Here is a 12989-nt window from a genome sequence, read left to right on the forward strand (position 1 = left end):
TGTGTCTACCTTTGTATGTTAAGGCCCGTTTATCCCTAGCTGCTTTCAGAATTCTCTCTTTATCCTTATATTTTGCCAGTTTCACTGTGATATATCATGCAGAAGATTGATTCAAGTTACATCTGAAGGGAGTTCTCTGTGCCTCTTGGATTTCAATCCCTGTTTCCTTCCCTAGATCAGGGAAGTTCTCAGCTATGATTTATTCAAGTACACCTTCAGCCCCTTTCTCTCTCTCTTCTTCTTCTAGAATTCCTATGATACGGATATTGTTCCATTTGATTGCATCACTTAGTTCTTTAATTTTCCCCTCAGACTCCTGGATTTTTTTTATCTCTCTTATTCTCAGCTTCCTCTTTTTCCATAATTTTATCTTCTAATTCACCTATTCTCTCCTCTGCCTCTTCAATCTGTGCTATGGCCGCCTCTATTTTATTTTGCACCTCATTTATAGCATTTTTTAGTTCCTCATGACTATTTTTTAGTCCCTTGATCTCTGTAGCAATAGATTCTCTGCTGTCCTCTATACTTTTTTCAAGCCCAGCGAGTAATTTTATGACTATTACTCTAAATTCTTGTTCTGTTATTTTGCTTAAATCGATTTTGATCAATTCGTTAGCTGTCACTACTTCCTGGAGTTTCTCTTGAGGAGAATTCTTCTGGTTTGTCATTTTGGGTAGTCCCTGTGGTAGCTGGGCGGGCCACAGTCAGACCCGATGTCTGCTCTCAGCCCACCGCTGGGGCCACAGTCAGACTGGTGTGTACCTTATCTTCCCCTGTCCTAGGGGTGGGACTCACTGTGGAGTGGTGTGGCCCCTGTCTGGGCTGCTCGCACACTGCCAGGCTTGTGGAGCTGCTTTGATGGGATCTGGCCAAGGGCGTATCAGATGGGGTGGATCCGCAAGGTGCACAGGGGTGGGAGGGGCAAGCTTAGCCAGCTTTGCTGTCGGTGGTCCCCTGCGGGAGAGGCCCTGCAGCACCAGGAGGGAGGCAGGCCCATGGGAGGGATGGATCCACAGAAGCACAACATTGGGCGTTTGCGCAGTGCCGGGAGTTGGTTCCCTTTGGAATTTTGGCTGGGGGGGTGGTGGTGGGAGAGGGCAATGGCCCTGGCCAGCGCATTTGTTCCCCGCCGAGCTTAGCTCTGTCTTCCGGGGCTCAACACCTCTCCCTCCCAACGTCCTCTCGCCCTCCCGCTTTCTGAGCAGAGCTGTTGACTTATAACGTTTGGGATGTTAAGTCCCGCTGGCTGTGAGAACACACTCTGTCTGGCCCCTCCGCTTTTGCAAGCCAGACTCGGGGGCTCTGTCTTGCCGGGAGGGCTGCCCCTCCACCGCCCCGGCTCCCTCCCGCCAGTCCGTGTAGCGTGCACCGCCTCTCTGCCCTTCCTACTCTCTTCCGCGGGCCTCTTGTCTACGCTTGGCTCCGGAGAGTCCGTTCTGCTCGTCTTCTGGCGGTTTTCTGGGTTATTTAGGCAGATGTGGGTGGAATCTAAGTGGTCAGCAGGACACGGTGAGCCCAGCACCCTCCTATGCCGTCATCTTCCCAATACGTTCTTTCTAGCATGTGGCCCACTGACTAATGTTTATTTTTGAGAGACCGAGTGTGAGCAGGGAAAGGGCAGAGAGAGAGGGAGACACAGAATCTGAAGCAGGCTCCAGGCTCGGACTGTCAGCCCAGAGCCCGACGTGGGGCTCAAACCCTTGAACCGAGAGATCACGACGTGAGCCAGTCAGATGCTTAACTGACTGAGCCACCCAGGTGCCCTATGTTTAATTTTTTTCTTAATGTTCGTTTTTGAGAGAGAGTGGGGCAGGGGCAGAGAGAGGGAGACAATCCCAAGCAGGCTCTGTGCTGTCAGTGCAGGGGCTCAAACTCGTGAACTATGAGATTATGACCTGAGTGAAAATCAAGAACCGGATGCTTAACTGACTGAGCAAACCAGGTGCCCCTAGAGTTTGATTTTAAAAGTTGTTTTTCTCTTGGCAGGTTGCTAAACAGCTTAAAGAACAGCAAATGGTTATGAGGGGCCACAGAGATACCTCTATGGTTCATGAGCTCAATAGGTAAGGTCATGAAATTTAACCCTTGATTTGTGTGTACATGTGTGTGTACATACATATATACCTGGCTTTTCAGTCTTTAATTTATTGTCAAATGTTGTCCTGTTTAAATATGAAGCATTTTTCTTCGACTTCACACAGAAGAACCAAAATTTAACACAATACTGAATTGTTCTCCACATCAAAATTGACATCTAAATGATTTAAGTAAAATTGTTTCCTTCACTGTTCAGCCCAGTGGTAAAATGTTCTTGATTGGAAGTCCTTGTTGTCTGGCTGCACATAAAATCACTTGGGAGCTTTTAAAAGGCACTGATATTCAACCTCTAGGAATTATGATTTATTTGGCCCAAGGTGGATACCATACATTCGTTTATTTGTTTACTTTTTTTGAGACAGAGCAAGAGCACACGTGGGCACGTGCTCGCCAACAGGCTCCACCCTTAGTACGGAGCCCGACATGGGGCTTGATCCCACAAACGTGAGGTCCTGACCTGAGCTGCAATAGAGTCAGAGGTTTATCCGACTGAGCCACCCAGGTGCCGCTTCTTTTCTTTTTTTGCATTAGTTTATTTTTTGATAACAGCTTTATTGGGCTGTAATTCACATACTGTGTAATTCACTCATTTGAAGTGTATGGTGTAGTGTTTTTTTTTTTTTGTTTTTAGTATATTCAGAGTGTGGAATCATTACAGTGTAATTCTAAAAACACATTTGTCACCAGGGCAGCTGGCTGGCTCAGTTGGAGGAGCATGTGACTCTTGATCTCGGGATCATGAGTTCACGCCGCACATTGGCTATAAAGCTTACTTTTTAAACTTAAAAAAAATTTTTTTTTCATCACCAATAAAGAAATTTTGCACCTGTCGGCTATTCCCATTCACTGCACCCTCCCACGCCCCAGCCCACTTTTTACTTTTGATCTCCACAGATTTGCCTATTCTGGACATTTCATATAAGTGGAATTGTGATCTTTTGTAATAGTTTTCTTTTATTCCATTATATGGGTGTACTGTACCACGTTTTGTTTATCTGTTCATCGGTTGATGGAGATTTTGGTGGTTTCCAGTGTTTTGACTATCACGAATAATGCTGTTAAGAACATACTTGTACATGTTTTGTGTGGACATGTGTTTTCCTTCTTGTAGGAGTGGGATCGTTGGGTCCTAACAATGCTGTGTTTAGTATCGAGGAACTGCCAGAGTGTTTCCAGAGCGGCTGGACTGCTCTCCATCCCCCCAGCAGTGGGTGAAGCTTCCAGTCGTTGCACGCCTTTGCTAGCACCGGTTCTTGCTTTTTGATTCTAGCCATCCAGTGGGCACGCGGTGGTAGCTCATTGTGGTTTTGATTTGCTTTTTCCTGATGAGTAATGATGTGGAGTGTCTTTTCATGTGTTTAATCAGCCATTTGTGTACCTTCTTTGGAGAAGTGTCTATTCACATCTTTTGCTTATGTTTAACTGGGTTGTCTTTTTGTTAGAGTTGTAAAATTTTTGAGTTTATTTAGAGAGAGAGAGGGAGAGAGAGCGAGCGCATGCGTGCACATGCACTTGAGCTGGGGAGGGATAGAAAGGGGGGGCGGAGAATCCCATGCAGGCTCCGCGTTTGAACTCATGAACTGTGAGATCGTGGCCTGAATTGAAATCAAGAGTTGAACTTAACTGACTGAACTACTGAGGGCGCCCTGAGTTGTAAAATTTTTTTATGACAATATCCTGGATATGGCTCCTCTTCGGTGTATGATTTATAAATAATTTGCTGCCATTCTGTGGGTTGTCTTTTCACTTTCTTGGTGTCCTTTGCACGAGTTTTTAATTTTGACAACGTTCAGTTTCTCTTGGTTGCGTTGTGCTGGTCTTGGTGTTTATCTAAGAAACCATTGCCTAACCCAGGGTCACAAAGATTTATTATTTTCCATTAGGAGTCTCGGCTCTAACATTCAGGTCTGTGGTCCACTTTGAGCTAATGTTTTTTGTGTTTGGTGTGATAGGGGTCCAGATTTCTTTTTGTGCCTGTGGATATCCAGTTGTTCCAGAACTATTTATTGAACAGGCATTTGCATTTTTATGTAATTTTTTTATTTATCTAGAATGTAGATCGCAGAGAATAGTATAAGGAACCTCCTGGTATTCAACTGTATCCAGCTTCAGTAGTTAAGCATCTTTCTGCCATTCCTGTTCATCGACCATCTCCCCAGTCTTTTGTTTTTCCTTTCTGGAATATTTTAAATATCATCCAAGTATATTAAACAACTCTCCAGGTGATTCTAATGTGCAGCCAAGGTTGAATTACCGTAGAGGGTCCTCCACATCTTGTCCCATAAATTTGTTACTTAGCATTTTGAAGTTTACTCTTCATCTACAAGAGGGAGCTGAAGATGACCTATTTAAAGTACTAAATGTTTTAATGCGTAGATCTGTTGAGGATCCTAACCTGCCATAAAAATCACGTATTGTTTTTCTCGGCTGTTTACTGGTTTCTGGAAGTCAGGGTCACATCGTTACCTTAATGGCAAAGTTTTCACCAACACGTAACTACTGTGCACAACGGGTTATTCCGTGCTGGAGTTCACGACAGGCTTGTTTAACGATGCGTCAGTGTGTTGTTTCTGACTGTTGCACCTTTTCCTGTTTCGCTGCACCGCCTGACCCGGGGTTTTGTCTTCCAGGTACATCCCCACAGCAGCTGCGTTTGGGGGCTTGTGCATCGGAGCCCTGTCGGTGTTGGCCGACTTCCTCGGGGCCATCGGCTCTGGCACTGGGATTCTGCTCGCAGTCACTATTATTTATCAGTATTTTGAAATTTTTGTCAAGGAGCAGGCTGAAGTTGGCGGGATGGGTGCTTTGTTTTTCTAAGTGTTCCAGTATTTCTTGTGTGTGTGAAAGGGAAAATAATCTTGACACGTTGTTTCTGTCAACTGCTGGTTCCCCTTTTCTTCCCTCACACTTTGTTTTCAAGTGCTGACTGTCCCATTTGTGAAATGGGCACTGAGCTAAGCCTGTGTGCAGCGTTAGTACCAGCTGCCTTAAAACTAAAGTTTACATTATTCGTTAAAAAATGTACTCGTAGTGTTGCCCGTGATGCTGGAAACCAATGTGCCCGCCTTGCCATGTTCAGTTGTGACGGTGAGATGGTGACGTGGATCAGTTTTGCACACATTCAAAACACTCGCTATTCCCCCCACTTGTTTAAAAATAAATGTAGTTCAAATTGCCACTTTCCAGTATTTTTGAGCTTATTTAATGAGTTCTGGAACATTTATATCTAATCTGTATTTTAGATATAATTAACTTTTTATACTTTTTTAACTCATAGTATCCACGTTCCCACCCTCCCTCTCCGTCCACCGCCCCTTCTTGTCCCCTTTCAAAGCTGCCACTCAGCCGACTGGCAGAATCAGGCTTCGGTTACAGCTGTTCCTAGAAACAACTGCTCGTGAGGACTCTTGCTGATTTTCATTCCTTTCTTCCCAGTGACAGCAGTCGGTGCTGTTTGACTGTATTGGCTATGCCTTCGAATTCCAACCCATCACTTGAGAATATGCTTTCAAGATACAATGCCCCATTTTTTTTTTAAACCCCTAAAGCAGAGATCTAATTCTCAAGCAATGTCTGTAGTTCAGTGGGGGTGAACATTATGAGTAATTCATGCTAGGAATTTGTGTATGTTGTTGTACTTTACAGCAGCAACATGAGTGTAAACAGTAGAAAATAAACCTTTATTTAATAAAACTGTTTCAGTTGTGTTGGAAAAATAAAATCAGATATTAAACGATTTCTGAGATTATTTGTATAGGTTCATCGTAGTCATCTCACTCATCCTGAGATGTCTGTTGTAAGAGGTCAAATGTAATTAGTGTTTAATCCTAAAATGGTTGAGGAACACTGACCAACTTAAAGGTGCTCAGTTACGTGACTGATACTACAAAGGATAGGAAAATGGTGTCAGATTAACATCCCAGCCTCCATTTGAAATAACATAGCTCTTTATAAATATGTGCTCTGTTGTCCAGAAAGAGATCAAACTTAATTTTTGAAAGATCCTTTTCAGAAGTAAGATTTTCTCGTTGTTTATTTAGTAAGTGCAGGAAGTATATCTTTTTTAGCCTAGCATCACAAAACCAAACAATTACAGGGGCAGGGCAGATAAAATAAAGGCTGGCAGGATAGGAACAAGGGTCATCTCCTAAGGGGCTCAGACCATTGTTAGAATAGAAATGTGGATCCAGTGTTGTTATATAGGATTTTTTTTTTTTTTCAAGAGAAGGTGGAAACAGGGCTTTCTATAGGAAACCTTCACCTTTTAAATGCTCATAAATTAACCGTGCCAGCCAGTGGAGACCTCCAGGCTGCCAACTCTCAAACTGACTTGACTTCCAAAGTACAGCCCTGGATGTTTAAAGGTTAACATAAATGGCATTAGGGGTATGTTCTAGGATTTAGCTGTCACTTCTAATGTGCACTCCTAGGAAGAGAAGGCGGCAGAACGGGTGGGGGTTACAAACATCTCTCTTCTACCGACATTTAAGAGTAGGTTTCTCAATTCCTGTGGGGAATGGCTTTGGAAGAGCTGGTCCGTTTGGAGACTGGTCTAAGCCTGAGTCTGTAGATTTTCTACACACCATCTGGTTCTTGATTTTGAAGGAGAACAGTAACAAGGGAAATTACAGAACTGGTCTTTGAGAGCTCAGAAAGAGAGTAAGATCTCTGGAGCATCATGATGCCCATAATGATTTTTTAAAAAAGGGTTAGGGGCCCAGGGGAAGGCTACTATTAGAGCAAGTAGTTGGGGCCTAATTTTTGCAATATTTATAGAGAGTAGATTTGATCTAGACAGTTCTCCACTTCCATACCTTCCCCTTTCGTTTTGGAAGTATAATAGAAAGATATGTGTTTTTTTGCTCACAAAAACCTCTCTGGGTAGCACAGCGGACCTGTAGACAAATGAACTACATCATGCCATTTTTGGCATGAGTACCCTGGTTTTATCTGACTGGAGGGGCCTGAGCCCAGGGCTGGAAACCCAACTTCGGGCTGGCCAGGGAGCATCACCGTGAGACTTTGGCTGGGGGCTAACCTGAGCTTCTGGAGACTTGTGGAAGTCACCATAAGAGCTCAGCCAAAGGATGAGAAAACGGCCCACAACACTGGTAGATGTTTTGAATGACGGGCTTTAGGCATGGAATGAGCTGGAAACAGTCCCCCATTCTCCCCTTTAAGGTAGTTGTATTGGGTTTCCGGTATTTGGTGACCTTGCTGGCTACACTCATGGTTTAACACCAAGACCATAATGCCCACCAGCCATGTAAATGGACTTGGTTTCTGAGGTAAGGGTAGGAAAAGAGATTCCAAAATATAGGTACTTGCTTGATGGAAGGGCCCTGTATTTTCAGTGGCTTCTTAACCTTGTTACAATGAATGGAATCAGCCACTTTTCATTACCTACGAGCTGGTTTACCCTCGATAGGTAGGCAGGACTGGCCAAATGTAAACATTTGCTCGTCACGAATGTTACTCTCTGTTGATTGTACATTCTCTGCTTTGCAGGGATGTATATTAATTCCATACAGCAATTAGGAGACCAAAAAAGTCCCTACATAGGTCTTTCTTTAAAAAAAAAAAAAGTTTATAAAAAATCTTTGTTTCAACAGTAATACGGTAAATAGTTATTTGCATACCTCGTTACAGAAGTTTATATGGGGGCTGAGGGTGGGTGCGGTTGAGCCTAGTTTGGAATTCAGGTCTTTTTTCCTCTAGAAATACCCTTATCTCCTGGACTAGACTGGATTAAAAAACACTGGATTAAACATATCTGCATTTATGTTCTTTTTCATTAATATTTGCTGGAGTTTAGCATTTAAATATGAAGGCTACAGCCTCCCTGTAATTACAATTCCATATCACCACATGCATTCTGTGTTGCTTTTATTTAATGAAAAAACTAATTTCAGATCTACATTAAGCTAAGCTGAATAACAAAGTCTTAGTGAAGGAGGCCTGGTGGGTGGTCTTGTTTGTAAAAACATGGCTACTGTCCTTTGGCCTTAAAACTTCAGGAAAGGCACTTCAAACGGCTTCGTGTTTGCATGTTTCAGTGCCAGAGCATAGGAATAGACCCTGGCGTCCACTGTCACATGTTCTTCAGCTACCAGAGCTACAGGAAGCAAAGAATACAAGTTAGATAATGAAGAGAATAAAGGAGAATACCCCTTATCAATCAATCAATCAGTCAATCCAGCCTGAGCTCCTACTACGTGCCGGTTACAATGCTAGATAGAGATACAACGGTCAACAGGACCCCTTCTGCCTTCAAGGACCTTGCTCTAGTCAGAAGAGAAAAGGATATATAAGCAGGATTACATTTCCAGCAAAAGACCAGAACGGGAAGAAAGAATAAAGGCAGAAGATCACACATATCAGAGGTGAGGACTTGATGCATTAAAATAGCAAAGCTGTAAGTCTACAGATGCAATCACTACTTCTTTTAGAGTGCACTCTAGGGCGCTGCCGTGGTGACCCTTCAGTGCTTTATCTCGGGATTCGCGCGTCCTCTCCGCTGCCAGACAGCACTGATTTTCCGCCTACAAGTTCAGCCGCCTGCACGACAGGACTGGAATTCTAGAGAATTCCAGAACAAGGCCGCGGGAACGTACGTCGTACCATGGGCTTTGAGGGGAACTTCTGTTTCGTTCAGGTGGAGGTTATCGGACCTGGAATCTGTCACTTGTTCTCCTAGCCACTAGTTCAGGCGCAAGCTCAGAGACACGTTGATCCCGGAAGGGAGGCTGGCGTCCTACTCCTCTGTGCAGGGTGGGGGCTGGGGAAGTGCTGAAAGCTATTCTGTGTAACCAACTGAACTCTGGATACTTTCCTCCCAATCTCTCAAATGTGACTTGTTGAATAAATGGTTTGATTACTATATTTCCATTCTAATAAAGCTAGGAAAACTGGTTCTTCCCCCCCCCCTTCCTCCTCCTGTAGATCTGTCCCCGTCTGCCTGCCTTCCTCCCTCTCTCGCACTATGACTGCCCCCTCTTCCAAGCCTAGATCCAGGGAGGTTAAGTTAGATGGAAGGGAGAAGGACGTTCTTTAAAAGAATACTTCTCTAATATAAAAATGCAGTAAAGACATATAGCATCTAACATTTAAGTCCTTTTGTGCCCACTGTCTTGTTTAATTGTACTCACGCCTCCCCAGAGACAGGGGCGACCTCTCGTTCCTGTTTCAGGAGAAAAGCCGGGAGAGGCTGTGGCACGTGTTCAAGGTCGTAACCCATACACGGCGGAACCTCAGACCCAGTCAGACCCGACAGACTCAAAGATGTGTTGCCCCTTACTGGCAGCCACAGCTCTCTGAGGCAACTAGGGCTTTCTCCAGTATGAGCACTTCTCATTCGGACTGAGATCTTGAGGTACTTGTTGCCTTAGGTCTAGTTTTTAAAAAGGCAAAGCAGGAAGGGAAGCTTTCTAGGAATCTGAATCACAGTAGTTCTTGGAAGCTCATATTTACTTTTAATTAATTAATTTATGAATTTGTATTTATTTTTGACAGAGCCAGAGCACAAGTGGGGGACAGGCAGAGAGAGAGAGAGAGAGAGAGAGAGAGAGAGAGAGAGAATCCGAAGTAGCTCCAGGCTCTGAGCTGTCAGCACAGAGCCCGATGTGGGGCTCGAACCCACAGACAGTGAGATCATGACCTGAGCTGAAGTCAGACGTTTAGCCAACTGAGCCACCCAGGCGCCCCTCATACTTACTTTTAAAACAAGAGAGTCATTAGAAATAAAATTGTAAGCCACTGGTACTTACGGAAGGGGAGGAAGAGACAGCCCTCAAAGCCTCAGGTCAAATTGTGCTTCAAGTTAATTTTTGAAGTAAAAACTTTAAAACATTCAAGTCATGACGACTGTCTGTTCCTTTACAAAGGAGTGATCGGGGACTTAGCAGCCGGCATGGAGGAGCTCCCTCTGAAGGGTCTCTGTCACGCTCCAGTACAGCATATCCTAATCTGCCCACGTAGGCTTACTCAATTTTTACAAAATCCCTAGGAGATGGGCTGGCCAGAAAGTACACAATGTAATTTCATGACCAGTAATTTACTAGGGGTGACGCTGTTTGGTTCATTATATCAGCGTGTTGCTCTTTGTATATAGCAGATACCTCAGTCTTTGTAGAAAGAATATTGTTAAATTCTCCTTTAACTTCTACCCTGCACGAAGTACCATCCAACATGCTAGCATTTTTGAGGATCAGCTAAGAGATACCTACTTAGGCCTCTTCAGTGCCATGGATTAGCGACATGAGGTATAGAAGTTTTGGCTAATCTGCAGGAATATAGTTTTGGCTATTCTATAGAAAAAAAATCCCATTGAAAGCCTTCAACTCGACAGAGAATGTTTTGCTCCTATTTTCAAACTCAGTGCCACCCAGAAAAGAAAATCATTGTTGGTTAACTGCAGTTCTCCAACATTTCTAGGTATTTGGCTTTAACGAGGAAGAATATAAAGAAATGGAATTATACTTAGTTCCTCACTGAATGGGACTGGGGATGGGGAAAATTGAGAAAACTGGCAGTCTTAAGAATGCTTACCATCAAGTCTCTTCAGCAGGTCATTCTTTGGTAAGGAAATTACTTCAACAAATTCTAAACAAAGAAAGTGCAAGTGAAAACAAAGCTCCAGAATAAGAGAGCCTACCAGAACGCCACAACATGCCTGTAGCCATTTCCACTGCGCTAAGCCATACACACGTCAGCCACTGCTGAGTTGGGTGACGTACCTCCATCTCCTGAAAAGAAACAGAAGGAGGACATTGCAGCAAGGCCTGCTCTGGTCAAACACTGGAAGAGGTTAGTGCAAGACATACCGAAAAGGGTCTGAGACTTCAAGAGAGACCTGGGTCTCTACTAATCCAATCTATGTACGTTAGATTCTGTGTGTGATCTATGGAGAATCAGATTCTATAGATTCTATTAGAATCTATGTAAAAAACATTCCAACAGTACAGAATTTGTCCTCCAAATCAAATGTTTAATAGCCAAATTGAAAGCATACTCTATGATAATACACACAGGTATTTTTAAGTTGTTAAAGTATATAAAATTTACCATTTTAACCATTTTTTTAGTGTTTAGTTTTGAGAGGGAGCGAGAGAGAGCAGGGGAGGGGCGGAGAGAGAGGGAGACACAGAATCCGAAGCAGGCTCCAGGCTCCGAGCTGTCAGCACACAGCCCGACGCGGGGCTTGAACCCGTGAACCATGAGATCATGACCTGAGCTGAAGTTAGACGTTCAATCGACTGAGCCACCCAGGTGCCCATTAACCGTTTTTGAAAATACAATTTAAAGGCATTAAATACATTCACAGTGTTGTGCAGTTATCAGCACTATCCTTCTCCAGAACCTTTCAGCATCCCGAACAGAAACTCGGTGCCTATTAGTTTACTTTCTGTTTCTGTGAATATTTTAGGTCACCTCATAGGAGTGGAACCACAATATTTACACTTGAAAAAAAATTTTTTTTCTTAAGTAAACTCTACACTCAAATGTGGGGCCTGAACTCACACCCCCCAGATGTGACCGAGCCAGCCAGGGGCCCCCGTTTACGCTTTTTTGTCTGGCTTCCCGAAGCGCTCGGCGCGACATTATCAAAAGTCACCCTACCACAGCAGGCACCAGCGTGTTTCTCTAGCGGCTGGATGGTATTCCACGGGGCATCTATACCACATTTTGTGGGTCCACTCATCTGCTGGTGGACACTTGGGTGGCGTCCACCTTTTGGGGACTGTGCTGCTGACACTGGTGTGCAAGTCCCTACATGAGCCCCTGCTTTGTGCTTTGGGGTATAAACCTCTGAGGGGACTCGATACGGTGGTTCTGTTCACCTCTGAGGACTGGCAGGCTGCTTCACGGCACGTTAGGTGCGTACTTGCGAGTTTGAACATCGAACATTTAAAATCAGCTGTGATGGGCCCTGACACATTCAGGAGCCACCGAGGTGATGAGAAACGGAAGAATATGGCTGTGCCACCTGACACCCCCTTTAACGGGGTGGGAGACGACAGGGAACTGACAGAAGCATCAAAGCTGGAGCCCAAACTTGCTAAGAAATCTAACAGAGCAAGGAAGTTCTTAAACGTTTCTCTAAGTACGGAACTCAGTGATAAGTACTTCTGCCACTCTTATAATACACACAAAGACACACATCTGTGATTCTGAAGGTGTTCACTGTTTCCTCTTCAGACCTCGGGCTCATAATCCTAAGTGGGAATAAGCTCCATACAGAAGATAGGGAAATGTGAGAATTTAACATTTGTAAAGAACACCTAAAAATCAGTTAAGTGTTAAAAATGCTACAGGACCCACGATGAGCAAAACAGCCCAGAGTACTGATGAAGTATCTAGAAACCTGTTCCTCTTCTCACAGATCAAAAACCAAGGCAGTAGCAAGTTAACCAATCATCAGTGCGACAGAACCACCTTAACCGTGGCCCATGCACACTCACCTGGCTTTGGCTTAGGCCTCACGTTTTCAGCATCATCTCCGTTGATCATTACCGTCACGATGTGTGTGGTACAGTTTGTCAAGCCCGGATCCATACATACAGCTGTGGAGAGAAGCAAACGCTCAAGTTCAGACACCGGTCTGACACGACACGTTTCGTTACTTAAATGCCTTCGGAAGGAAACCGGGCTCATGATTCACAGTGCCCACGGAGCCCGTGCGGGAAAACTACACTCGGCCCGATGCGCTCAGTATACGCTGTGGGACAGCACAGCATACGTGTTTCCCTCCAGAGTTCCTGAGTTAAGCGCACTAAGTCTGGGGGTGAGACGGTGCTGACATGTTGTCAGGTCCTTTCACCACATTGAGAAAAAAAATCGAGGAGCCTCACCCTCTCTCTCTTTAGAAAAGAAGAAAAAAAAGCAAAAGAATA

At 44.3% G+C, this 12989-nt stretch overlaps 2 protein-coding genes across 9 annotated transcripts in view; one reads left to right on the top strand and one right to left on the bottom strand.

Annotated features, from left to right (window-relative positions):
• The window catches only part of SEC61A2 (SEC61 translocon subunit alpha 2), a 34962-nt gene extending 29129 nt beyond the window's left edge, over window positions 1–5833 (top strand). For all 4 annotated transcript variants that reach the window (XM_049626844.1, XM_049626842.1, XM_049626843.1 and 1 more), the window contains 2 exons: window positions 1987–2063; window positions 4728–5833. In XM_049626844.1, the coding sequence (XP_049482801.1) occupies window positions 1987–2063; window positions 4728–4914 (264 nt within the window). In that variant the 3' untranslated portion in view covers window positions 4915–5833. The remainder of the gene's footprint in view (window positions 1–1986; window positions 2064–4727) is intronic.
• A 2133-nt stretch (window positions 5834–7966) lies between these two features.
• NUDT5 (nudix hydrolase 5) overlaps window positions 7967–12989 on the bottom strand; it is a 23488-nt gene continuing 18465 nt past the window's right edge. For 4 of the 5 annotated variants that reach the window (XM_049626859.1, XM_049626861.1, XM_049626858.1 and 1 more), the window contains 3 exons: window positions 12558–12659; window positions 10645–10698; window positions 7967–8212 (listed from right to left, as the gene is read on the bottom strand). In XM_049626859.1, the coding sequence (XP_049482816.1) occupies window positions 8103–8212; window positions 10645–10698; window positions 12558–12659 (266 nt within the window). In that variant the 3' untranslated portion in view covers window positions 7967–8102. Of the gene's footprint in view, window positions 8213–10644; window positions 10699–10750; window positions 10842–12557; window positions 12660–12989 lie in introns of all 5 variants that reach the window. The other variant, XM_049626862.1, reaches the window with a different exon arrangement.

This window comes from Panthera uncia, chromosome B4, assembly GCF_023721935.1.
Source record: "Panthera uncia isolate 11264 chromosome B4, Puncia_PCG_1.0, whole genome shotgun sequence".
Lineage (NCBI taxonomy): Eukaryota > Metazoa > Chordata > Mammalia > Carnivora > Felidae > Panthera > Panthera uncia.